General features: G+C 39.9%; 1 protein-coding gene across 2 annotated transcripts in view; it reads left to right on the top strand.

Annotated features, from left to right (window-relative positions):
- The window catches only part of LOC106093825 (uncharacterized), an 80,570-nt gene extending 55,430 nt beyond the window's left edge, over positions 1-25,140 (top strand). For both annotated transcript variants that reach the window (XM_059360140.1, XM_059360139.1), the window contains exon 3: positions 22,715-25,140. In XM_059360140.1, the coding sequence (XP_059216123.1) occupies positions 22,715-24,597 (1,883 nt within the window). In that variant the 3' untranslated portion in view covers positions 24,598-25,140. The remainder of the gene's footprint in view (positions 1-22,714) is intronic.
- Positions 25,141-25,686: the final 546 nt, after the last annotated feature.

Genomic DNA, 25,686 nt, shown 5'->3' with positions numbered 1-25,686 from the left:
ATAGCGGGCGCAATTCTTATCCGATTTGCCTGAAATTTTGTACGACGGATTCTCTCATGACCATCAACATACGTGTTTATTATGGTCTGAATCGGTCTATAGCCCGATACAGCTCCCATATAAATCGATCTCTCTATTATACTTCTTGAGCCCCCAAAGGGTGCAATTCTTATTCGAATTGGCTGACATTTTACACAGGTCATCAACTTATAATTTAATTGTGGTCCAAACCGGACCATATCTTGATATCGCTCTAATAGCAGAGCAAATCTTTTCTTATATCCTGTTTTGCCTAAGAAGAGATGCCGGGAAATGAACTCGACAAATGCGATCCATGGTGGAGGGTATGTAAGATTCGGCCCAGCCGAACTTATCACGCTTTTACTTGTTTATTTCATATCTTTGAAGAAAATCGAAAATTTAAAAAGGAAATTTTTAATATTTTTATTAAAGATATTATTAACTAAGTTTTTTTATTATTACTGAAGTTTTTCGGACTTACAAGCAAAATATTTCATTTAAAGACACTTTTAAAATAAAAATATTTCACACATAAAATTCAATTAAATTAACAACACTTATATTGCTTGCTTTAACTGGCTATGACAGAACATTTATTCCACTAGCCGAACGTAGAATAGCGTTCCAAGCGCCTCGATCTTCTGCGCTCATTCAAAAATCTTTGACACCAAGTATCAAGGTGTCTCCCACCACTCGATCTTTCCAACGGCCTTTCGGTCGTACCGGTTTGCGTTTACCACCGTGTTTGCCTTCAAAAGACTTCTTGCTGGACCTTCTTCGTCCATTCTAGCCAACGCAATCGTTGCATTTTGAAACGAGTGACTATGCTATCGTCGCCATACAGCTCGTGGTTCATATATTCTCCATTAATGCAAACTGATTATATATTTTACGAAGAATATTTCTCTCAAGCACTCCAAGCACAGTCTCGTCTGCTTTCTCAAGTATCCATGCCTCAGAACCATATAACAACACGGGTAGTATCAGTGCCTTGTATAGTGTAATCTTCGTCTGTCGAAAGGTGGCTGCTTACTTAATCCAAAGTAGCATATGTTTGCAAGTAATATTCTTCGCTTTATTTCAAAATTGGTGTAATTCGTTTACGGCGGTGCCGTGGTAGATAAAATTGCTGACTATCTCAAAGTTACGGTGCCAAACTTTCTCCATTTTCTTTATCTTATCGGTTGTACAAGGCCTTTTGGAAGTTGATACCCATCCATTTTAGACATGGGTTTCTACCGGGTAAATTCCCAATGCTTTGAGGAGCGAAATAAAAACAGGTCGCTCCACTCAACGGCTACAAGATGTCATCCTAACGACCTGCCAAGAGAATAAAAACCTACTAGCAATTTTGGTAGGAACCTACCAAAAACGACAACACTGATGATTTTGCCTACAGAGAGTGCAAACATGTTGCATTTCTCACACCGTGTCAAGTCGTCGGTGGAGAGTGCAGCATTTTATAATAATAGCAGCTATTATTCAGCATTTCATGGGCACCTTCACCTAAATAGTGGCGTATCATGTACGAGTGATCACAAACATAGATATTCATGATGATTCACAGCTGATATTCGTCATTAAAGCAAATTTTTTTTTTAATGTTTGGAAATGTTTGGTCTGAACGTGTCTTCTGTTTAATATAATCCCAAAATTGATCCGAGATTTACTGTAAGTTGTTTTATTTATTTATCTTTCATCCGATATCGAACTTAAGGCTGTAGTAGCCACAATTTGGTTCGATCTTTGCAAAATTAGCATGAGGTTTTTACTTGACGTCCCAATACGAGTGCATAATTTCATTTCATTGAATTTGGATTAGATATAGCTCCTATCAGGGAGAGCCACCCCACATTTTTATACCCACCACCGAAGGATGGGGGTATATTCATTTTGTCATTCCGTTTGCAACACATCGAAATATCCATTTCCGAACCTATAAAGTATTTATATTCTTGATCAGCGTAAAAATCTAAGACGATCTAGACATGTCCGTCCGTCTGTCCGTCTGTCTGTTGAAATCACGCTACAGTCTTTAAAAACAGATATATTGAGCTGAAATTTTGCACAGATTCTTTTTTTTGTCCATAAATAGGTTAAGTTCGAAGATGGACTATATCGGACTATATCTTGATATAGCCCCCATATAGACCGATCCGCCGATTTCGGGTCTTAGTCCCATAAAAGCCACATTTATCATCCGATTTTGCTGAAATTTGGGACAGTGAATTGTGTTAGGCCCATCGACATATTTCGTCAATTTGGCCCAGATCGGTCCAGATTTGAATATAGCTGCCATATAGATCGATCTCTCGATTTAAGGTTTTGGGCCCATAAAAGTGGCATTTATTGTCCGATTTCGCCGAAATTTGGGAAAGTGCTTTGTGCTAGGCTCTCCGACATTTTTATGTAACTTGGCCCAAATCGGTCTAGATTTGGATATAGCTGCCATGTAGACCGATAACTCGATTTAAAATCTTGGCCCCACAAAAGGCGCATTTATAATCCGATTTCTGTGTCAAAACACAGTGACTTATGTTAGGCTTTTATACATCCGGTATCGTATTTGGTTCAGATCGGTTTATTTTTAGATATAGCTACTGTACTTATTAGTATTTGGTCCAAATCGAAATTTATTTTGATACAACTGATATGGGACATAAGGTATGAAATTTTCACCGAATTTTGATGAAAGGTGGTTTACATATATACAGTAGTGCGATATGTGGTGGGTATCCAAAGTTCGGCCCGGCCGAACTTAATGCCTTCTTACTTGTTTTTAATGTCGAAAATTGTTAAAATTCTTATGTTACTATGAAATTGGTAAAGATACCTATTTTTTTTTTTTTGAAAGTTGTGGTCGCTATTGTTTGCAGGAACTGACCCATCGGCGATCTCAAAGTTAGAGCTGAATTTTGCACTGATTGCCAACACACTATTTATAGGCCGAATCTTATCTTTCAAAACCTTCATAGTGTGGTTGTCTTTTCGAATATCTTCTGGAAGTTATATTAATGGCTTCGAGCGCTAGACAACGCCAAAGGCTCTTGCTGCTGTTCCGTGTGCCCAGTTTTGAATCCCAGTCATTCGAATCTCCGATCATTGAGGTCGTCTCGAAAGAGAAACAAGTCGAAAAATTTTGAAATTAAATGATCTTCGCCCTAACAGGCAAAAAAACAAAAATTCGACAGAGGCCGGCCGGGATTCAAACCTGGCCGCACGTTGCCGTTGTCTAGCGCTAGAAGCCATTTTTCCAAATGATGCACACAAATGACTTGTGTATGCCATGGAAGCTACCCTGTACGAAATGTCAATAGTAAATCTATACTGACATACCATTGACTTTGTCACCAGAACTACAGACAAATTGTACCCAAGCCCATGCTTTTTGCTACAGACATTCTATATGAGCTTGTCATTCAGAATTCAGTAGTGACATTGCCAATAGTAAGTCATTAGGCAAAATGTGGAGACATTGTGCGATATGTGGGGCATTGTCAATTGTATGTCAGTAGCTACATTATACAAACATGTTTACTAATTTAGTCCGTAGTTTTTGAACAAGTACAAACCAGAAGTTTAAATTGGTTTCTAGAATTTGTACTACAATAAATTTATTACTTACACATTCGTCAGCTTATGTCGCAAATTTTTTTTTCGTAAAGATTTATGAACCCGCAAAACTATTTTTCACAAAACAATTGAGAAAACGATTAAAAACTAAATTAAATTATAGTTTGTCACTTGTCAATAAAAGCAATGTAGACAACATTGTGGACAATTTCGTGACAATGTCACATACATAGTGGACAAAAGTGGTGACTTGGTGACACTTAACCCCAGACTTCTTGCAGGGTAAGTAGTCGTAAAACAAAAAAAAAATAAATGCGGTGGAAAAGAGCAGTTAGTGCGAAAGGTGTCAAACTTGTTTTAGTGTCTTGCCTACATCGTAGACACGTTTTCGCGGCATATTCGATATAAGTACGACCTATCAAAATATGGCCCTTGAAGCCTCCACACCTAATATGGCCGGTGAGTTATTCTAAGCAAATGACGAAACGCGTCCCATAGTGGTTGGTGTATGTTGTGATCTCTGGCTTTCCTTTCCATTACAAAAATTGTCGATCATTGAAATCGTCTCAAAAGGGGAACAAAACGAAAAATTACTAATTATTCTTTGGAAAAGTTTTTCAGACAAACAAGCAAATAATTATTTAAAAGACATTTTTTTAATAATATTTTTTTCTACAGATTTTTTTATACAGATTGGGATTTGGTCCTTAAAAAATTGCATTAACCCATTAACGACGAAAAATACCCAAGAATATAGTCGCCTAAGAAAAGTTATGACTCGAGTTAGGAAAGAGGTATCGTAATGAAATTTGGATTGGCGTAAAGTGGACGACTGAAAACAGTTACAACAATTTTTCTCCTCATGTTTTGTGAGAAAATTGGCAAGTTTTTATGTCCCAAAAATCAAACGAAAAAATTCAAAACACAAAATTCTTAGGAGTGAGATTTCTGGAATCCGTTTTACTGTCTTGCTATATTTGATGGTTTGATGACGTGATGGATATAAGAAAATACTTTTTTTCGGTGTAGGGGCTTCGGAAATAAAAATATTTTTTTTTGTAAAATTTTTAAATTTCAAAGTATTTGAAAAAATTGCTAAGTCAATTTAAATACTCTAAATTATGATTATATAAAATGTCATCAAAATCGGACAACAGTATCGAGGGTCAGGCGAAATGGGTTAAAATTTTGTCTTTAAAAACGTTTACTGAAATTTGTATATAGAAAAAATTGGGCGCCCCTTGATCCTATATATATCTTTCATCCGATATGGACATTCAAGGCTGTAAAAGGCAGAGTTTTAGTTCGATATTTACAAAATTTTGCACGAGTTCAAATTTGGATATAGTTACCGTATAATTTGTTATGCAAATTATTTAGCATAAAGATATAGATTGCAATTTAAATTTATTCGAAACACAAAATTTCAGTAAAATTTTCTTTAAAGAAAATATGTAAGAGCGTACTAAGTTCGGCCGGGTCGAATCTTATATACACTCCCCCATGGATCGGATTTGTTGAGTTCTTTTAGCGGAGCCTCTTTTTAGGCAAACAAAGAATAATGGATTAGACTTCTTATGCTATTGGAGCTATATCAAGTTATAGTCCGATTCGGACCATAAATAAACTGAATGTTGAAGACCATAGTAGAAGTCAAATCGGATAAGAATTGCGTCCTCTAGAGGCTTAAGAATATAGGTTTATATGGCAACTATATATGGTTATATACCGTTTTGAATCATATTTGCCACAGTTGTTGGAAGTCATAATAAAACACCTCATGCAAAATTTCAGCCAACTCGGATAAGAATCGCGGCCTGTAGTGGCTTTAGAAGTCAACATCCAAGATCGGTTTATACGGCAGCTATATCAGTTTATGAACCGATTTAAACCATACTTAGCGCAGTTATTGGAACAGCAAAACACATAATACAAAATTTCAGCCAAGTCAGATAAGAATTGCGCCCACTAGTGTCTCATAGCTATATCAGGCTATATATATGGTAGCTATATCAGGCTATGTACTAATTGAAACCATACTTTGTTGTCGGAAATTATAACAAAACACTTCGTGCAAAATTTCAGCCAAATCGGATGAGAATTGCGCCCTCTAGTGGCTCAAGAAGACAAGATCAGGTTATGTACCGATTTAAGCACAGTTGTTTGAAGTCTTATCAAACCATATGCCAAATCGGATAAGACTTGTCCCCTTTAGTGACTCATGAAGTCATGATTCAAGATCGGTTTATATGGCACCTATATCAAAACGTGGACCGATATAGCCCATTTACAATCCCGACCGACCTACATTGATAAGAAGTACTTGTGCCAAATTTCGAGCGCCTAGCTTTACTCCTTTAAATCGGCATATAACCTGGTGTAGCTGCCATATAAACTGATCCAGGATCTTGACTTCGTATCCTATTTGGCTGAAATTCAACATTCGTGTCTAATATGATCTAAATCAATCTATGGCCTCATACAGCACCCATATAAACCGATCTTCCGATTATGCTTCTTGACCCCCTACAATGCACAATTCTTATCCGAATGGACTGAAATATTACCCAATGACTTCTACTATGGTCTTCAACATTCAATTCATTTATGGTCCGAATCGGACTTCAACTTGATATAGCTCCAATAGCATAATAAGGCTACGGGTTAACCAAGTTTTTTGACGGAAGTCCTCTGACCCTTACCGCCAAATCATATGCTCTTTCATTCCCCATTACTCCGTTATGGCCCGGCACCCACGCGATGCGTATTGTGTCTTCCGCAGAGAAGGGGTTAATCTTCTTCTTAACCCCAAGATTGTTGATGACCTTATCGTCCTGGCTGTTATTGCCCTGATGGCCAGTTTATTATCCGTAAAGATGTTCACACTCGACGACCTTATGTTAACAAAACAACACCTTTCGCATTCCGCGTTGGCCCGAATCTCCTCCTGCAGAACCGTTTTATGGTCAGGAAGTCGAAAACAGATCTCAGTCCCTGGGTTATCAATGCAGACCCCTCGGCCAACTCCGTCCTCTAGAATTGATCCATCTGTACAGAAGAATCTCCCAGATGGCAATACCAGTGTTCCGTCAATTTTACACTGTGCCTCTGGTAGCAGTGGCTTGCACTCGACCTTAAGTGCCATCTCAGGTATCCGATCGGAAACTTCCATTCTTTCCAAGTTTCCTATTGTCGCAGCGATTATACCAGTATTACCTGCTCCTAGGCTCATTACATTCTCCCATCGCCTTAAGTCTCATAGTCGCATTGGCTGCCTCACACTTAATCTATATATCAATGGGTCGGATATCTAGAAGAGTCTAGATATCCGACAGTGACAGTGCCCTAGTGGGCGTTGTCATTATCGCTCCGCCATGTACTCAGACTCTGTGGTGCTAAGAGCAACTGTTGTCTGTTTTTATACCCTCCACCATAAGATGGGGGGTATACTAATTTCGTCATTCTGTTTGTAACTACTCGAAATATTCGTCTGAGACCCCATAAAGTATATATATTCTTGATCGTCGTGACATTTTATGTCGATCTAGCCATGTCCGTCCGTCTGTCCGTCCGTCCGTCCGTCCGTCCGTCCGTCCGTCCGTCCGTCTGTCTGTCGAAAGCACGCTAACTTCCGAAGGAGTTAAGCTAGCCGCTTGAAATTTTGCACAAATACTTCTTATTAGTGTAGGTCGGTTGGTATTGTAAATGGGCCATATCGGTCCATGTTTTGATATAGCTGCCATATAAACCGATCTTGGGTCTTGACTTCTTGAGCCTCTAGAGTGCGCAATTCTTATCCGATTGGAATGAAATTTTGCACGACGTGTTTTGTTATTATGTCCAACAATTGCGCGAAGTATAGTTCAAATCGGTTCATAACCTGATATAGCTGCCATATAAACCGATCTTGGGTCTTGACTTCTTGAGCCTCTATCGTGCGCAATTCTTATCCGATCAGAATGAAATTTTGCACGACGTGTTTTGTTATTATGTCCAACAGCTGTGCCAAGTATGGTTCAAATCGGTTCATAACCTGATATAGCTGCCATATAAACCGATCTTGGGTCTTGACTTTTTGAGCCTCTAGAGTGCGCAATTCTTATCCGATTGGAATGAAATTTTGCACGACGTGTTTTGTTATTATATCCAACAATTGTGCCAAGTATGGTTCAAATCGGCCCATAACCTGATATAGCTGCCATATAAACCGATCTTGGGGTCTTGACTTCTTGAGCCTCTAGAGAGCGCAATTCTTATCCGAATGGAATGGAATTTCGCACGACGTGTTTTGTTATGAACTGCGCGAAGTATAGTTCAAATCGGTTCATAACCTGATATAGCTGCCATATAAACCGATCTTGGGTCTTGACTTCTTGAGCCTCTATCGTGCGCAATTCTTATCCGATCAGAATGAAATTTTGCACGACGTGTTTTGTTATTATGTCCAACAGCTGTGCCAAGTATGGTTCAAATCGGTTCATAACCTGATATAGCTGCCATATAAACCGATCTTGGGTCTTGACTTTTTGAGCCTCTAGAGTGCGCAATTCTTATCCGATTGAAATGAAATTTTGCACGACGTGTTTTGTTATTATATCCAACAACTGTGCCAAGTATGGTTGAAATCGGTTCATAACCTGATATAGCTGCCATATAAACCGATCTTGGGTCTTGACTTCTTGAGCCTCTAGAGGGAACAATTCTTATCCGATTTGAATGAATTTATGCCCGAAGTATTTCGTTATGATATCCAACAACTGTGCCAAGTATGGTTTAAATCGGTCCATAACCTGATATAGCTGTCATACAAACAGATCTGGGGATTTGACTTCTTGAGCTTTTAGAGGGCGCAATTCCTATCCGATTTGGCTGAAATTTTGCATGACGTATTTTTTTTTTACTTTCAACAACTGTGTCAAATAAGGTTCAAATCGGTTCATAACCTGATATAGCTTCCATATAAACCGATCTGGGATCTTGACTTCTTCACCCTTAGAGGTCGCAATTATTATCCGATATGCCTGAAATTTTGTACGATGGATCCTCTCATGACCATCAACAAACGTATTTATTATGGTCTGAATCGGTCTATAGCCCGATACAGACCCCGTATAAATCGTTCTCTCTATTTTACTTCGTGAGCCCCAATGGGCGCAATTCTTATACGAATTGGCTGAAATTTTACACAGGTCTCCAACATATAATTTAATTGTGGTCCGAACCGGACCATATCTTGATATCGTTTTAATAGCAGAGCAACTCTTTTCTTATATCCTTTTTTGCCTAAGAAGAGATGCCGGGAAAAGAACTCGACACATGCGATCCATGGTGGAGGGTATATAAGATTCGGCCCGGCCGAACTTAGCACGCTTTTACTTGTTTAGACTAGAAAGGAAGTAGAAACAACAGAGGATATAGACATAGTTGTCAAGCGGATCACGAAGGGCCTGAATGACTCGCTTGTGACAGCATGCCCAAGCCAAAGGACAAACAGCGACCGCCATGGTGGACCCCAGAGCTGGTTGGTATAAGGAAGACTGCAGAAAACTCTTCTACAGAGGAAAAGCTACAAGAGCACCACACGATTGGGACATCTATAAGGCTGAGCTAAGAAAATATAAGGGCGGGCTTAGAAAGGCTCAGAACAAATCCTGGGTAGAATTCTGCAGCTCCGTGGAGGATACATCTGAGGCCTCTAGGCTAAGGAAGATTCTGTCCTCGAGACCTATTACGGTGGGGCGTACCCAGAATTCAGATAATGTATGGACAATGTCTAGTGAGGAAACACTAGAATTACTCGTTGTTACATATTTCCCGGGAAATTCTCCAACGGACAACGTGGCGCCAGAAGAGGTTGTCACTAATATGCATTCGTCGCAGGCCATTAGTGAAATTGTGTCTGAGTCGATAAGAAATTTCGACTCCTTTAAGTCGCCAGGCCTGGCTTAGGGAGATATACTCTGCTGGTATCAGAATGTCATATATACCTGTGGGATAGAGGGACACAAAGGTCATTTTCATTCAGAAAGCAGGAAAACCCTACCACACGAAGGCGAAAGATTTTCGTCCTATTAGTCTATCCGTTATGCTGAACACTCTTGAGAGGTTGATAGAAACATATCTTAGGGCAAAGTTCTGTGAAGATCACCTGTCGCGGCAGCAGCATGCATATAGTAAAGGAAAATCCACTGAAACAGCCCTTCACGACCTAATCGGTTACATAGAGGGTTCTCTCGCTGTCAAGGAATATGCAATGGAAGCATTTCTTGACATTGAAGGGGCTTTTAATAATGTAAAACCGACGTCAATCATGAAGGAGTTGAAGTTTCTTGGCATCAACTCTACCGTAAGAAAGTTTATAAATAACTTACTTACTAAAAGATTCATTACTGCAGGCTTGGGATCTGTGGATCTAAAAAGATGGGTCAGCAGAGGAACACCTGAAATAGGTGTACTGTCTCCGTAAAAGTGGTCGTGTATGCTGATGACGTGGCAAGTTAGGGGAAAGTTTCCCTGCACTCTAAGAGGTAAACTTCAGGAAGCTCTACATGCAACAGCAAAGTGTGCTACCGAAAGTGGTCTGGATATAAGTCCGAACAAGACAGAAGTAGTTCTTTTCAGCAGTAGATACAAATTGTCTACTGTGGAACCTGTCTCCTTGGGTGGAGAGAATGTTCCACCCAAGTGTTTTGCTGAACAGGAAACTGAACTTGAAATCCAAAATTTTGGAAAGGGCAAGAAAGGCCAAGAAAGGTGTGGCAAGCACCTGCAAGAGAGCCATTGGCATAAGTTGGGAATTTAGACCGCGTTTCATGCATTGGGAATATATTGCAGTTGTGGACGGCGCTTCAAAAATCCACCTACTGCTCAAAACTTAACCGGATCCAAAGGATTGCTTGTTTGTGCGCACTGAGGACGACACTATCTGACGCACTGAATTTAACGCTACATCTTATGCCTCTGGACATTGTGGCTACCCAAATTGCAGCGACCACTGCCGTGAGGTTAAGGGACCTTTCTCATTGGTCATGTGGCGGCTACGGACACTATGTCATCCTTGATACAATATCCGATGTTACATGCAGTGCGGATTACACACTACCTGAGCCGCTTTTTGATAAAAAATTACTGTATCTCTATTCCTGATAGAACTGATTGGAACTACGATATCCCTGCTAACAGAAGTTACATAGACTTCTATACGGATGGTTCCGAACTAGACGACCAGGTGGGCTTTGGGGTGTGGGTCAAGACTTGAAGAGGTCTACTGCTTTGCTGTCATTGGCTAGAACAGACGTCTTCATCATTGTGTCTGTCATCACAGGTCACTGTCTAATCGGAAAACATGCTGACAGACAGAAGGTTGCCAGCAACGCCTTTTTAAGAAACTGTAGGAACATCGAAGAATAAGAGACTATAGAACACCTTCTGTGTGTGTGTCCCGCACTAGCAGTTAGAAGGAGTTCTACTTTAGGTTCTCATTTCTTTGAGAACCTGTCTGATTTAGCGGATGTGAACATTCGCATGTTACTGGGCTTTTTAAAGCGATCTGGATGGTTCAACGGTAGGGACTAGAAGGCATCTTCCTTCTTCTGTTCCTGTGGTATCACAATGGGCGAAAACGTCGAAGTAAGTCTGATGGCAGACTGCCACTTAAACATAACCTAACCTATCTCCCCCAATTCGCATCAAAGTAGTAACTGATTGGTTCTCCAGTCTTTTTATGCCGACCACAATTCGATAGGGAGTATACTAATCTACTCATTCCGTTTATAGCACCTCGAAATATTGACCTGGGACTCCCTAAAGTATATATATTCATGATCGTCCTGACATTCTAAGTCGATTTAGCCATGTTCGTCCGTTCGTTTGTGAAAATCATGATAGCGGCCGAACGCTAGATGCACTAGGTTTTTAACAGATACTTCTTATTGATGAAGGTCGTTGGGTATTGCAAATGGGCCACAAGGGTTCATTTGGATATTGCTCCCAAATAAAGTAGTCCATCGACTTGACTTTTTGAGCTAGAAACTGCAATTATTAACCGATTGGGCTGAAATTTTGCACATAGTTATGTTATGACTTTCAACAATCGTGTTCGGATATAGCTCCCATATAAACCGATATTTCGATTTGACATCTGGAGCCCCTAATAGCCGCAGTTGTTATCCGATTAAGATGACATTTCGCACGTAGTGTTCTATTATGACTTTTAATAATCGTGACAAGTATGGTCCAAATCGGTGTATAACCTGATATAGGGCCTATACAAATTGACCTCCTGATTTGACATCTTACGCCCTTGGTAGACTCACTTTTTACTTGATGGGATTGGAATTTTGTACGTAGTGTTCTGTTACGACTTTCAACAATCGTGTCACATACTGTCTAAATCATTTGTGTCAACTTTTAGCAGAATCAATGGTGGTGGGTTCCCAAAATTCAGACCGACCGAACTTAGCATGCTTTCACTTGTTGTAATGTACATTCTTGTCATGTGTTGTTGTGATGTACATTAGTAATAATCATTAGCTATCAACAACTGATACTCGTCATCGACGTAAACTGCAATGATGTTCATCCTGCTACCCCTGTACATCCTATAAACACAAGGTTTACCCCTATATTGCTGGAATCCAATACTCTTTATTGCTATCTAACTTGACATTCCATTCTCTTCCTGACTGCTTTAACCTATAAAGAGTCCTCTTTAACTTAGGCACATGATTCGGAAAATCTCTTCTGAGGATTTTCCACAGTCGTCTTCTTATATATAACAAGTAAAAAGGCGTTAAGTTCGGCTGGGACGAACTTTGGATACCCACCACCTCGGATATATATGTGAACCACCTTTCCTCAAAATCCGGTGCAAAATTCATACCTTATGCCCCATAGCAGCTATGTTCCGATTTGGACCAGATACTAATAAGTAAAAGTTATTGTTCAATTGTATATAACAAAATATTGGTCTTTTTAGAAGTTATATCTAAAAATAAACCGATCTGAACTATAATATACCACACGGATGTCGAAAAGCATAACATAATTCAGTGTGTCAAATTTCAATCGCAATCGGATTAAAAACGCGCCTTTTATGGGGCCAAGACTTTAAATCGAGAGATTGGTTTATATGGCAGCTATATGCAAATCTTGATCGATCTAGACCAACTTGAAGAAATATGTGGAGGGGCTTAACTTAACTCTTTGTCCCAAATTTCGGCAACATCGGACAATAAATGCGCTTTTTATGGCCCCAAAACCTAAAACCGAGAGATCGGTCTATATGGCAGCTGTATCCAAATCTGGACCGATCTGAGCCAAATTGACGGAGGATGTTGAAGGGCCTAATACAACTCACTGTCCCAAATTTTCTCAAAATCGGATAATAAATGAGGGTTTTATGGGCCTAAGACCCTAAATTGGAGAATCGTTCTATATGGCAGCTATATCCAAATCTGAACCGATCTGAGCCATATTGACGGACGATGTTGAAGGGCCTAACACAACTCACTGTCTCAAATTTCAGCTAAATCAGATAATAAATGTAGCTTTTATGGGTCTATAACCCTAAATCGGAGGATCGGTCTATATGGCAGCTATATCCAAATCTGAACCGATCTGAGCCGTATTGGCGGAGGATGTCGAAGGGCCTAAGACAACTCACTGTCCAGAATTTCAGCAAAATCGGGTAATAAATGTAGCTTTTATGGGCCTATGACCCTAAATCGGAGGATCGGTCTATATCGCAGCTATATCCAAATTTAAACCGATGTGGGCCAAATTGACGGAGGATGTCAAAGGGCTTAACACAACTCACTGTCCCGAATTTCAGCAAAATCCGATAATAAATGTGGCTTTTATGGGCCTAAGACCCTAAATCGGAGGATGGGTCTATATGGCAGCTATATCAAAATCTAAACCGATCTGAGCAATATTGACGAAAGATGTCGAAGGGCGTAACACAACTCACTGTCCCGAATTGCAGCAAAATCGGATAATGAATGTGGCTTTTATGGGCCTAAGACCCTAAATCGGAGCATCGGTGTATATGGCAGCTTTATCCAAATCTGAACCGATCTGAGCAGTATTGACGTCGAAGGGCCTAACACAACTCACAATCCCAAATTTCAGCTAAATCGGATAATAAATGTAGCTCTTATTGGTCTATGACCCTAAATCGGAGGATCGGTCTGTATGGCAGCTATATCCAAATCTGAACCGATCTGAGCCGTATTGACGGAGGACGTCGAAGGGCCTAAGACAACTCACTTTCCCGAATTTTAGCAAAATCGGGTAATAAATGTAGCTTTTATGGGCCTATGACTCTAAATCGGAGGATCGGTCTATATGGCAGCTATATCCAAATCTAAACCGATCTGGGCCAAATTGACGAAGGATGTCGAAGGGCTTAACGCAACTCACTGTCCCGAATTTCAGCAAAATCTGATAATAAATGTGGCTTTTATGGGCCTAAGACCCTAAATCGGAGGATCGGTCTATATGGCAGCTATATCAAAATCTAAACGGCTCTGAGCAATATTGACGGAAGATGTCGAATGGCCTAACACAACTAACTGTCCCGAATTTCAGCAAAATCGGATAATAAATGTGGCTTTTATGGGCCTAAGACCCTAAATTGGAGGATCGGTCTATATGGCAGCTATATCCAAATCTGGACCGCTCTGAGCCAAATTGACGGAGGATGTCGAAGGACCTATAACAACTCACAGTCCCAAATTTCAGCAAAATCGGCCTTTATTGGCCTAAGACCCTAAATCGGCGGATCGGTCTATATGGGGGCTATATCAAGATATAGTCCGATATAGCCCATCTTCGAACTTAACCTGCTTATGAATAAAAAAAGAACCTGTGAAAAATTTCAGCTCAATATCTCTACTTTTGAAGACTGTAGCGTGATTTCAACAGACAGACGGACAGACGGACGGACATGTCTAGATCGTCTTAGATTTTTACGCTGATCAAGAATATATATACTTTATAGGGCCGGAAATGGATATTTCGATGTGTTGCAAACGGAATGACAAGATGAATATACCCCCATCCGTCGGTGGTGGGTATAAAAATCAATTTGTGTTTGTTTGTAGATTTGTTTGTTTGTTTGTATGTTTGTGTGTTCCTTATAGACTCAGAAACGGCTGAACCGATTTTCTTGAAATTTTCACAGATGGTGCATAATGACCCCGTGGTGAAAATAGGGTACTACATTTTTTGATATCTAACCGGACCTAATTTTCAGAAACGCCAGGTCTCGGAGATGGGTGGTGCGATTTAATCGAAATTTTGTGTGGTCTCATATAGTACCCTAAAAACAAAAATTTCGTATCCAAATTTCGGATGGGGTACCTAGGGGGCTGCCCCACTCTAAAACCTACCAAACATATATTTAGACCAATAACGACAATATGGGACTCAAATGAAAGGTATTTAGGATAAGAAAACGTATCTGATATCCAATTGTCGGACCAAACTAGGGGGACCACCCAAGCCCCAAAATACCACTAAATTGGACAAATTAATCGACCATGGCACTATGGGACTCAAATGAAAGGTAAACAAATTTTTGCGAGTAGAATACGGATCTGAAATCCAAGAGTGGGATCACGTTTCTGGGGATCCACCCCTTTCCCAAAACAAACCCCAAACAGGACTTATTTAGTGACAATGGGAATATTGGGCTTAAATAAAAGGTATTTGCATGTAGAATACGAATCTGATATCCAAATATGGGACCAAGTGTTTGGGGGGCCATCTCTCACCAAAAACTCAATAAGAGGGTTTTTAAAGTGGAACACGAATCCGATATATATTTTCAAGGCCAACTCACTGAGTGACCGCCCATCCTACAAAACACCCCCCAAGCTGGTCATGTTTGCCGACTATGGAAATATGGGGCTCAAATTAAAGGTATTTGGGAGTAGACCACGTATCTGATATCAACATTAGGGGCCAACTGTCTAGGGGGCGTCCCACCACCATAACAACCCCCAAATAGGACGTATTTGCTCACCAAGACAATTTGGGTCTTCAAGACAGTGGAACTAAATATTCATAGTTTTTAGGGCCAATACCTCAAACCGGACATATTTGCTGACTTTTGCAATAAGGAGTTTAAATGAGATTAGAAAACGAATTTGATATCCAATATTGAGGGCAATGGCAATATGGGGTTCAAATAAATGATACATAGATATATGAGAATAGAGCACGTTGCTGATATATTTTCCGGGCTTAGTGTTTGGGGGGACCACCGCAATCCCCAAAACACTCCTAAATCGGGCATATTTACCGACCATGTCAATATGAGGCTTAAATGAAAGGAATTGGGGGGTAGATCAAGAATTGATACCCATTTTCGGGACCAATTTTCTGGGTGTCTACCCCTTTCCCAAAATACCCCATAAACAGCAATTTTTTAGTGACCATCGCAATATGGGGCTTAAATAAAGGTATTTGGGAGTATAATACGTATTTGATAACCAAATTTAGACTATGTGTTTATATGTGGCTCAAATAAAAGGTTTTTAAGATTAAAAAACGAATTTGATAACCTATTTTAGAGCCATGTGTTTGGGGGACGCCTCATCCTATAAACTCCTCTTTAGCCAATGGCAATATGGGGTTTAAATAATTGGTATTTGAGAGAAGAGCACGATGCTGATATTTTTTCAGGGCCAAGTACCACCTCTCCCCCGAAAACACCACTCAATTAGAAATCGTGAGTAGACGGGCTGAAATGAAGTATTTTAAGAATGGAGTACACCTTATATCCAAACTTAAATTTGTAGACCAATAAAGACCATATGGGATTCAGATAAAGGCTCTTATATTGTTAAACTTTTAGTCCAGCGATATACTATTTTCGTTGCACGGTATTTCACTAAAAGATTTTTAATTGTCGAATATAAATATTCCAAGGAAACTTTTGTTCCATATAAAGTAAAAGAAGGCGCAGCGGAGCGGGCCCGGGTCAGCTAGTTTGCTATGAATGACGCATATTCAAATTGATTGCATACCACCACTCATTTGCATATTTACTACATAACGCTTCTGTAACAGTCTCTGGAATCTGGAAATCACAGGCATATACCCTATTTAGCGTGTTTTTGTCCTCGTAGTCGACCTTGACCTCTTTGGGATGTCATCTCCGATTCAGGATTTAAAATCTCATAAAATTCTTGTTCATTGCTAACAAAACCAATATTGAAGGAATCGAGATATTTTCTTTTCACCTATTTTTCAATGTAATAAACGACTCGTTTTTCCTTGTCGAACAACCAATATGCTTCTGAAGATTCGAGTATCCTACCGTAGTATATTCCTTAGCTCTATTGGCAAATTGCATTATTTGGCTTTTATTCAGTGCAATGGCTTTTGATCCAAATACTTTCAGACGTGATATCTTTGGTTTGATACCACCAAAATCTTCGTATGGTGTATTGTTCGTCAACGCCTTAGTAGGTGAACGACTTCGAAGATATGGCACTGTATATATATTTTCTGCCTATAGACTTTCATCGAGATTTGTTCCGATAAGCATGCATCTTACCATCTCAACTAACGTTCGATTGAATCGTTCTGCTATGCCATTCTGCTGCGGCGTGAATGGTACGATTAGGTGACGAATAATTCCATATTTTTTCAGATATGAAATGAACTTTCTGTTGACTAATTCAGTACCATTACCATGTGTGAAAAATCTCTACAATTTCCTTTCTTAAAAAACACCAGAACTCGGAGTAACCACAGTAACCTAAAAATAATAATTTGGTATCAAAATAGGTTGGTCAATGTTATAGACGTTAAGCCACTTCAAGCGAGTAGTAGCACTAACATTTTACTTAGCGCCATCTACAGGTTGTTTTCAAATAGATTTAGTTGATCCAATTGAAAACAGCCACTAAATGGCGCTGATTGGGGGAAGCCAACATGAACAGAAAGAAGGCAGAGTGGCCAAAATTGATCATACAGTATTTATTGGGTTGCCCAAAAAGTAATTGCGGATTTTTTTTAAAAAAATTAAATGCATTTTTAATAAAACTTAGAATGAACTTTAATCAAATATATAATTGCCATTTTGTTCGATAACCTTTTGCCATCTTCCTGGCAAATTTAGTATTCCACGCTCATAGAACTTCTGGCCTTTATCTGCAAAAAACTGAACCAAGTGCGATTTTATAGCCTCATCATTGCCGAACGTTTTACCATTTAAGGAGTTCTGCAAAGATCGAAATAAATGGTAGTCTGATGGGGCAAGGTCAGGGCTATATGGTGGATGCATCAAAAGTTCCCAGCCAAGCTCACTCAGTTTTTGGCGAGTGACCAAAGATGTGTGCGGTCTAGCGTTGTCCTGGTGGAATATGACACCTTTACGGTTGACCAATTCTGTATTCAATTTGTCCAATTGTTGACAGTAAACATCCGAATTAATCGTTTGGTTCTTTGGAAGCAGCTCAAAATATACCACACCCTTCCAATCCCACCAAACAGACAGCATAACCTTCTTTTGGTGGATATCAGCCTTTGAAGTGGTTTGAGCTGGTTCACCATGCTTGGACGTATTTGAGAGTAGAAAGCGAATCTGATATCCAATTGTGGGACTAAGTGCTTTTGGGTCACCCAACCCCCAAAATACCCCTCAGATCGGATATATTTACCGACCATGGTAGTATAGAAAGGTCTCTGGTAGTAGACCACGAAATTGATTTTCACTTTTGAGATCAAGTCTGTGGGAATCCACCACATAGGACTTTTACTTATTGGGGTTTAAATAAGAGATATTTTCATGAAATTTTCACAGATTTTAGATTTTAGGGTTCTGGTGAAAACAGGGTACTTATTTTGTTTGATATCCAAAGGGGGGGTGGACCCTCCCTCTTACCACAATTTTCAAAAAATTCAGATCTCGGAGATGCGTGCACCGATTTTAGTGAAATTTTGTATACCACCTCGTGGTACCCCACAAACACGAAGTTGGTATAAAATTTTGATGTTAAGTAACCTATGGAACTTTGATTTCCGACTTATGTGGTGTCCATCGTTACCACGGGAATCTTCCAATATTCCACAAGCGTCCACAGGTTGGAATTGCGGATGGTGGAAAGCTCCGTTTTTATGCGGAATAGCTGCAAATGCGGCCGCGGGCGGTCGGCGATTTTCGAGAGGAGAGTCTCAGTGAGGATTCAGGTGGCACTGGCTCTTGTTTAAATACTGAATACCAATGATACTCGAGATGACAAGGGGAGTTATTGGCGCCTTCAAACAACCAATGGCCATCATCAGCGTCTGTTCCCAGGTTAGGGGCGGCTGAAGGCAAGCGTCGGATCTTGGAGCAAGCGGCTCGGCACAACGAGGGATACATGTGCAATCCCACAAAACCAATGGGGTTGTGGCGCTGGGTCAGTAACCCGCCCGCGTAAATCTATGAAAAACAAAGGAATAATAAAAAGGGACCCCCCAACGTAGACGACCCACGCAAACGAAAAAAGGACCATGCACCTGGAATGTATGCACTTTTTATAGAGAAGGTGCAGTATACCCGCTGGCGGATGTATTAAAGAAGTACAAGGCAGATATTACCGCCTTATAGGAAATGCGATGGACTGGGAATGGCGTCACTACAACACCAAACGGTGACGAACTATACCATAACTGCGATAACACGAGGCATGAATTTGGCTGTGGATTTGTGGTTAGTCGGAGACTAAAACATTTTGCTCCAGATCTACCGGAAATTATACGAAACAATTAAACATCAAACCTATGGCTTTGGTACAGGCACATCCTCCTATAGAGACAAAAAAGGAAATCTTGTAACTGACACACATGGCGTGCTGAGGATATAGAAAGAACTTTTAATCCAACTACTAGCGTCGAAGAGGATACCGCAGAACCTGATGATGGTATGAACGTTTACCTCCTAGGCACAATGAGGTCTAAGTAGCAGTGATCAGACTGAAGAAGAACAAGACAGCAAGAGCCGACGGTTTACCCGCTTAACTATTTAAGACCGGAGGCAACACGCTGATAAGGCGTATGCATTGTCTCGCAATCTGGCTAGAAAACGCATAGCCGATGATTGGAACCTCAGCATATAATGTCCCGTACACAAGAAAGGAGATAAGACGGAATGTGCCAACTACAGAGGAATAAGTCTCCTCCCCATCGCATACAAGATACTCTCGAGCGTACTATGTAAAAGATTAAAACCTAAAGTCAATGAGATAATTGGGCGCTATCAATGCGGCTTTAGACCTGGTAAATCCACCCTGGACCAGATATTCACACTGCGCCAAATCCTGGAAAAGACTCGAGATGGACAAATCAACACCTACCATTTCTTTGTTGACTACAAAACCGCTTTCGATAGCCCTATACGTTCAAAGGTATTTTAAGCCATGTCTGAGTTTGTATTCCTGTAAAATTAATAAGACTCAGGATGACACTTGCTTAAACGCGTTCCTCAGTAAGAATAGGAAACAATCTCTCCGAACCATTCAAAACCAAGCGAGGTTTCAGACAAGTAGACCCATCGTGTGATCTCTTTAACGTGCTGCTGGAGAAGATTATACGAGATGCAGATGTGAAAAGATATGACACACTAATCACAAGAGAACACATGTTACTCGCCTTTGCCGACGACATTGACAACATAAGTAGGTCACCGGAAGTAGTAACTGCAGCCTTTGAAAGAATCGAAAGAGAGTCAGTGAAAATGGGTCTGGTTGTAAATGGAGATAAGCCGACGTACAACCGAGCAGATAAAGAAAATGGAGAAAGTTGGGAACCACAACCTTGAGATAGTCAGTAACTTTATTTACCTCGGCACCGACGTAACCGAAACAAATGACACCAATTTTGAGATAAAGGGAAGAATAATACTGGCAAACAGATGCTACTTTGGACTAAGTAAGCAGTTTAGAAACAAGGCCACCTCTCGACAGACGAAGATAACACTATACAAAACACTGATACTATCCGTGTTGTTATATGGTTCTGAGGCATGGGTACTTGTGAAAGCAGCTGAGGCAGTGCTTGAAGTATTTGAGAGAAAGAATCTTCGTAAAATATATGGAACAATTTGCGTTAATGAAGAATATAGGCGTCATATGAACAGTACGCAGTATGACGACGAAAGCATAGTTACACGCATCAAAATACAACGGCTGCGTTGGCTAGTTCATGTTGTCAGAATGGATGAAGAAGCTCCAGCAAAGAAGTCTTTTGAAGGAAAACACGCAAACCTGGAGCACCAAAAGCCTGATGGAAACATCAAGTGGTGGGAGACAAATTGAAACTTGGTGTCAGAGATTTTAGATTGAGCGCAGAAGATCGAGGCGCTTGGAACGCTATTCTACGTTCGACTAGTGGAACAAATGTTCTGTCATAGCCAATTAAAGTAAGTAAGTGAAGGAATGGTCTATGACATTATAGTTCGGATCTAATGTTGATATAACGATTTAACTATCTGGGTCGCGCTGACGTCCTGTCGTCAGCCGGACATATAGATATCGACATTGAAGGACTGAAATAAATTGTCTTTTGGGTCTTAGGCGGGACCGACCCTCTCTTCCCAATAAAAACAACACCAAACTGGCATGGAGGATGACCGAGAATATGTTGTATTTAAATGAAAGGACGTGTCTGTGGCAATCCCCCTCTCCTCCCCATCCAACCCAAAACAATAATTTAAAAACAAAAAATTAAGGCAGATCTGGATAGAATAGGACAGCAATATAAGGTCGTTGGTAGGTGAGTACACTTTTAACCCTCAAATTGGGATACACACAGGAGGACTAGTGGATCTTTAAAAATGTGCTATACCAAGTGGTAGCTTTGAAATATGATTTTTATGTAGACAATCAAAACAAAACAAAATTAGTCAGTGTGCATCTGAACGAGACCCAAAGCCCTGAATATCTTGATAGCCACCTTCAAATTTGACTATATAGGTCTCAAACAAAATCGTGCTTCAGCACAATGCTGATATTATTTCACGGTACACATCCTAATCTTTCTTCAAACCGGCCATGTTTGCCTACAATGGCAATAAATATAAGGTATTTGATAGTAGAATACGAATTTGATATCAAATTTTGATGCCAAGTATTCAGGGATCGTCTCACCCCATAAACTACACCTAAACCAATGGCAATTGGGGCTCAAACAAAAGAAATTTGAGAGTAGATCACGATGCTCATATTTTTTCAGGTCTAAGTGCGTGAGTGGCCGCCCCACCCTACATACCTCTAAAACGGCACATATTTGTGCATTAATGATAAAAGGGACTCAAATCTGATATCTGTTTTATGGCCATCAGGGACGTATCACTTCAGAAACTCCCCCTAAACCACACCGACTAAACCATATACCGACTGTAGCAATATATAACTCAAATGTGGCTTTTGAGAGTAGAGAATGAATCTGATATCCACTTTCGAGGCAAAGGGTTAGGCTATTCCAATCCACCACCAAAATCAAGAGAATGAAGTAGATCCAACATCCAAACTTTAATGGGTGGATCCTCCCCTTACTCTATTTTCAAAAAAGCCAGACTTCGGATATGGGTGGGTGATTTAAGCGAAATTTTGTTTGGTATATTTATTTAAGGTGTCTAGGGCGGCCGCCCCACCTTCAAAGCCCGCTAAATGATAATTTAAATCAATAATGACAATATTAGGCTCAACTGAATGGTATTTGAGACAAGAGAAGGAATCTGACACATGGGGTCCACCTCAACCCCATAAAAACATCTAAAAGACCGTACCAGCACCCCAAACGGGACTTTTCTCCTGACCGTGCCAGTATAGGGCTCATATAAAATAAGAGAGTGAGAGAAGGCACAGCGGACCATGACCAACTAGTAGCCTATAACTGAATGTTTCGATGCGATTTAAATATCGTTCTTTTTCCCTAGATATAATGTACGTCCTATAATGTGGAAAGGTTTCGAATAGTTTTATAAATAATAATTGCTGCAGTTTTGCCAAAGGAATACTATTTTGTAAAGTGTAAACTCAAAAAAATATGAGTTCAAAGTATCTTGCGAAAGAAAATACTTATCCACAAAATATTCTTTTCCCTTTCCTTTTTTTATTTGCAGATGATCCAAGCAATAGTTTAATAGAGTATACTAAGTATAGTACTATCGACAACTTCACCGATACTAACCATAGAAGGAGGAGAAGAAGTACGAACTCTAAAAGTAGGTTTAGAAGACCACGACCTCTTCCCGAAACTCGTGAAGAGCCGCGACGAGTTGAGGAAACTACCAAGGCCCCACCACCTCAAACGGGCAATTTTAGAACAAGAACAAAAAAGCCTGAGGCTGCAGCAAACAATTCAAATGGTTCAAATAAGAGAGTCATAAGGCCTTCACATGTTTCAGCTAATGCCAGTTCTAGATCTAAATTTACTTTACGCGAAAAAGAATTCCCTGCAACCACAGAGAGAAGTGTCACTACAGCAAAACGACCGCCCTTCCGCAAACCTCAAGCTAGTAGTGGAATAAAAAGCAAAAGACCCTCTTCTACACCGTCTTCGCAGCTGCTATCCGGAAAACGAAGATTAAATAACCACGCAAATAATAATGAGGCTACATCTTCTAGAAATATGATCCCTCACAGAAGTAGATCTTCCCCAGCAGGACGTTCTCGTGGCGGCACATTTAGAGAGACTGAAGTCCGAAACCGAAATCGCAATACACATGAAAGTAGTAATGATGTAATGGAATTAGATAGAAGTGGATATATAACCGCTACTCACGTAATACCGGGGGAAACATACCTACCTATAATTAATGGTAAGTCAACGGAATTAAAACTTATTGTGACTGCAAGAACCAGTACAGAGGTCTTGGGACCCCAACAGTATACAAAGACCCTCGGCACCAATGGTCAGACTACATTGGCTCTAACCACTGAGAGCTCGTCAATCAATTCAAATGGGGCCACTGAAGTTATACATTACATACTGCGTGAAATTCCCACTACGACCATAACATTCACACCTACGAGCATAAGAGGAAGAAAAACTTCATTTTCTTTAGTGTTACCATCAACCGCCTACTCTGTTGACCAAGTAGTATCCACAATTCAACCTCAACTGCAGGCAGATACTCCACTAGCCAATATACTGCTTTCACAATTACTATTGGGTAATGCAGGATTTCCCAGCAACCTCCTGTATGGTCTGGTCAGCCCAACTTCTTCCCAGACCACAGTTGAATACGTCACACGAACTTCCACCTACGTAACAACCCTTTTCGAGGGGAAATCGACTGTATTACCAATAACATTTCAAGGAAAGAAAATCCTGACAACAATTTATGATACCACAGCCGAGACAATTACTGCCACTGAGTTTATTACAGACACCATTGTGTCTACTCCTTCTGCCCAATCGCAGCTTCCAATGGTAAATAGTTTATTGCTGCAACAGCTGTTATTCCAACACATAAATGAGCCAACTAAGCCGGAGAACAATATCAATATAAATGATGCTCACATTCCACAACAATTAATAAACGAACAGTTTGGCTCCAATTCGATTCGTGATGATGCAACAGAATCAAATGGAGTTATAAATTCAGATGTCATTATTGACACTTCCCCCGAGAAAACAAAGCCCCGAAGGGCTGGCAAGAAACACAAACGAAAGCACAAAGAAGGGCCGCCTGCAGATGATATGAGCGTCATTACTTTATATGTCTCGGGTAAACGACCCGGCGAGTTCAGTACGATCTTGTCCACCTTACAACCAGAGCATTCCCAACACAAGAGATCTTTACACACAACATTTGAAACGAGCATAGACTTCGATACAGCAGACCATACCATTTTCGACTTTGAAAATGCTAATATGCAGGTGAAGGAAGCTACACAGTCACTGACAAGTATAGTTGGGGACGTTAATAAATGGTACGTGGAGCAGGAATCTGCGTTTTCCGTCCCTCTAATGCCGACATTTTCTGCCGATTTTAGTTAATGATCTAATTGTTGAAACTTCCTTATTGTCCGTTTCGCGAGGAATGGAGCAACTTAATCAAAGCAACTATTAGCTACATTAGTATAAGCATTAGTATTGAGCCACAAAAGTCAGTGTAGCCAGGTACACTAAAAATGGTAGTGCAACCTGCAAAACAACTGAAATTTTAACCGTATTCTTGCTGTCACTTTCATCTATTTGTTAGTCAATATCCTGTATAATTCTAATTTAAACTTTAAGAAAGCTCCTTTCAATAAAAAAAAAAAATACTAAAAAGTTGTCGCAATTGGAGCAAAATGTTTGAACATGTAAATACTTTTCTGAGAACATAACACTACCTCATTTAGTGTGCCCTTAAATTAGCAGTCAGGTTGTTGCATTTTATTTGAATAGTTTGTAAGCGAGTACCATTCGCTGAGTGTATTTAGTCCACGTTTGTAAAGTTCATTCAATGATCAGGAACACAAACAAAATTCAAATATATATATATATAAGTATAAATTGCAAGTTTTGTTAATAAAAATGTTTTTATATTTTGTTAAAGCACATTTGTTTTGTTTGGAAAAATGCAACATTAATAATAATTAACGCATATCAAGGCTGTTCGGTTAACCGAACATTCTCAATAATAATTCCCAAAATTTTTGGACATATATAAAAACTTCTCCCCAAAGAGGTGTCGCATTGTTGCACTCCGCGTAGTGGGCAGGCTGATCCTTATGAAATTCGGCGAATATGTAGAAAAAAAAATAAATTTGAAGTAAATCGGTTCAGATTTATATATACAGTAATCGGCATATGTATTTTGACAAATTAAGTTTGGAAGAGTTAGGCTTACAGAAATTTTTATACCCTCCACCATAGGATGGGTGTATACTGAGACCCCATAAAGTATATATATTCTTGATCGTCATTTCATTTTAAGTCGATCTAGCCTTGTTCGTCCGTCCGTCTGTCTGTCGAACTTTCAAAGGAGTAAAGCTAGCCGCTTGAAACTTTGCACAAATATTTTCTATTAGTGTATGTCGGTTGGGATGAGGTGTTTTTTTGCATGAGGTGTTTTATTATGACTTCCAATAACTGTTCTAA

Source organism: Stomoxys calcitrans, chromosome 1 (genome assembly GCF_963082655.1).
Source record: "Stomoxys calcitrans chromosome 1, idStoCalc2.1, whole genome shotgun sequence".
NCBI lineage: Eukaryota > Metazoa > Arthropoda > Insecta > Diptera > Muscidae > Stomoxys > Stomoxys calcitrans.
The sequence above is the reverse complement of the archived record's forward strand: the minus strand, read 5'-3'. Positions and strand labels throughout refer to the sequence as shown.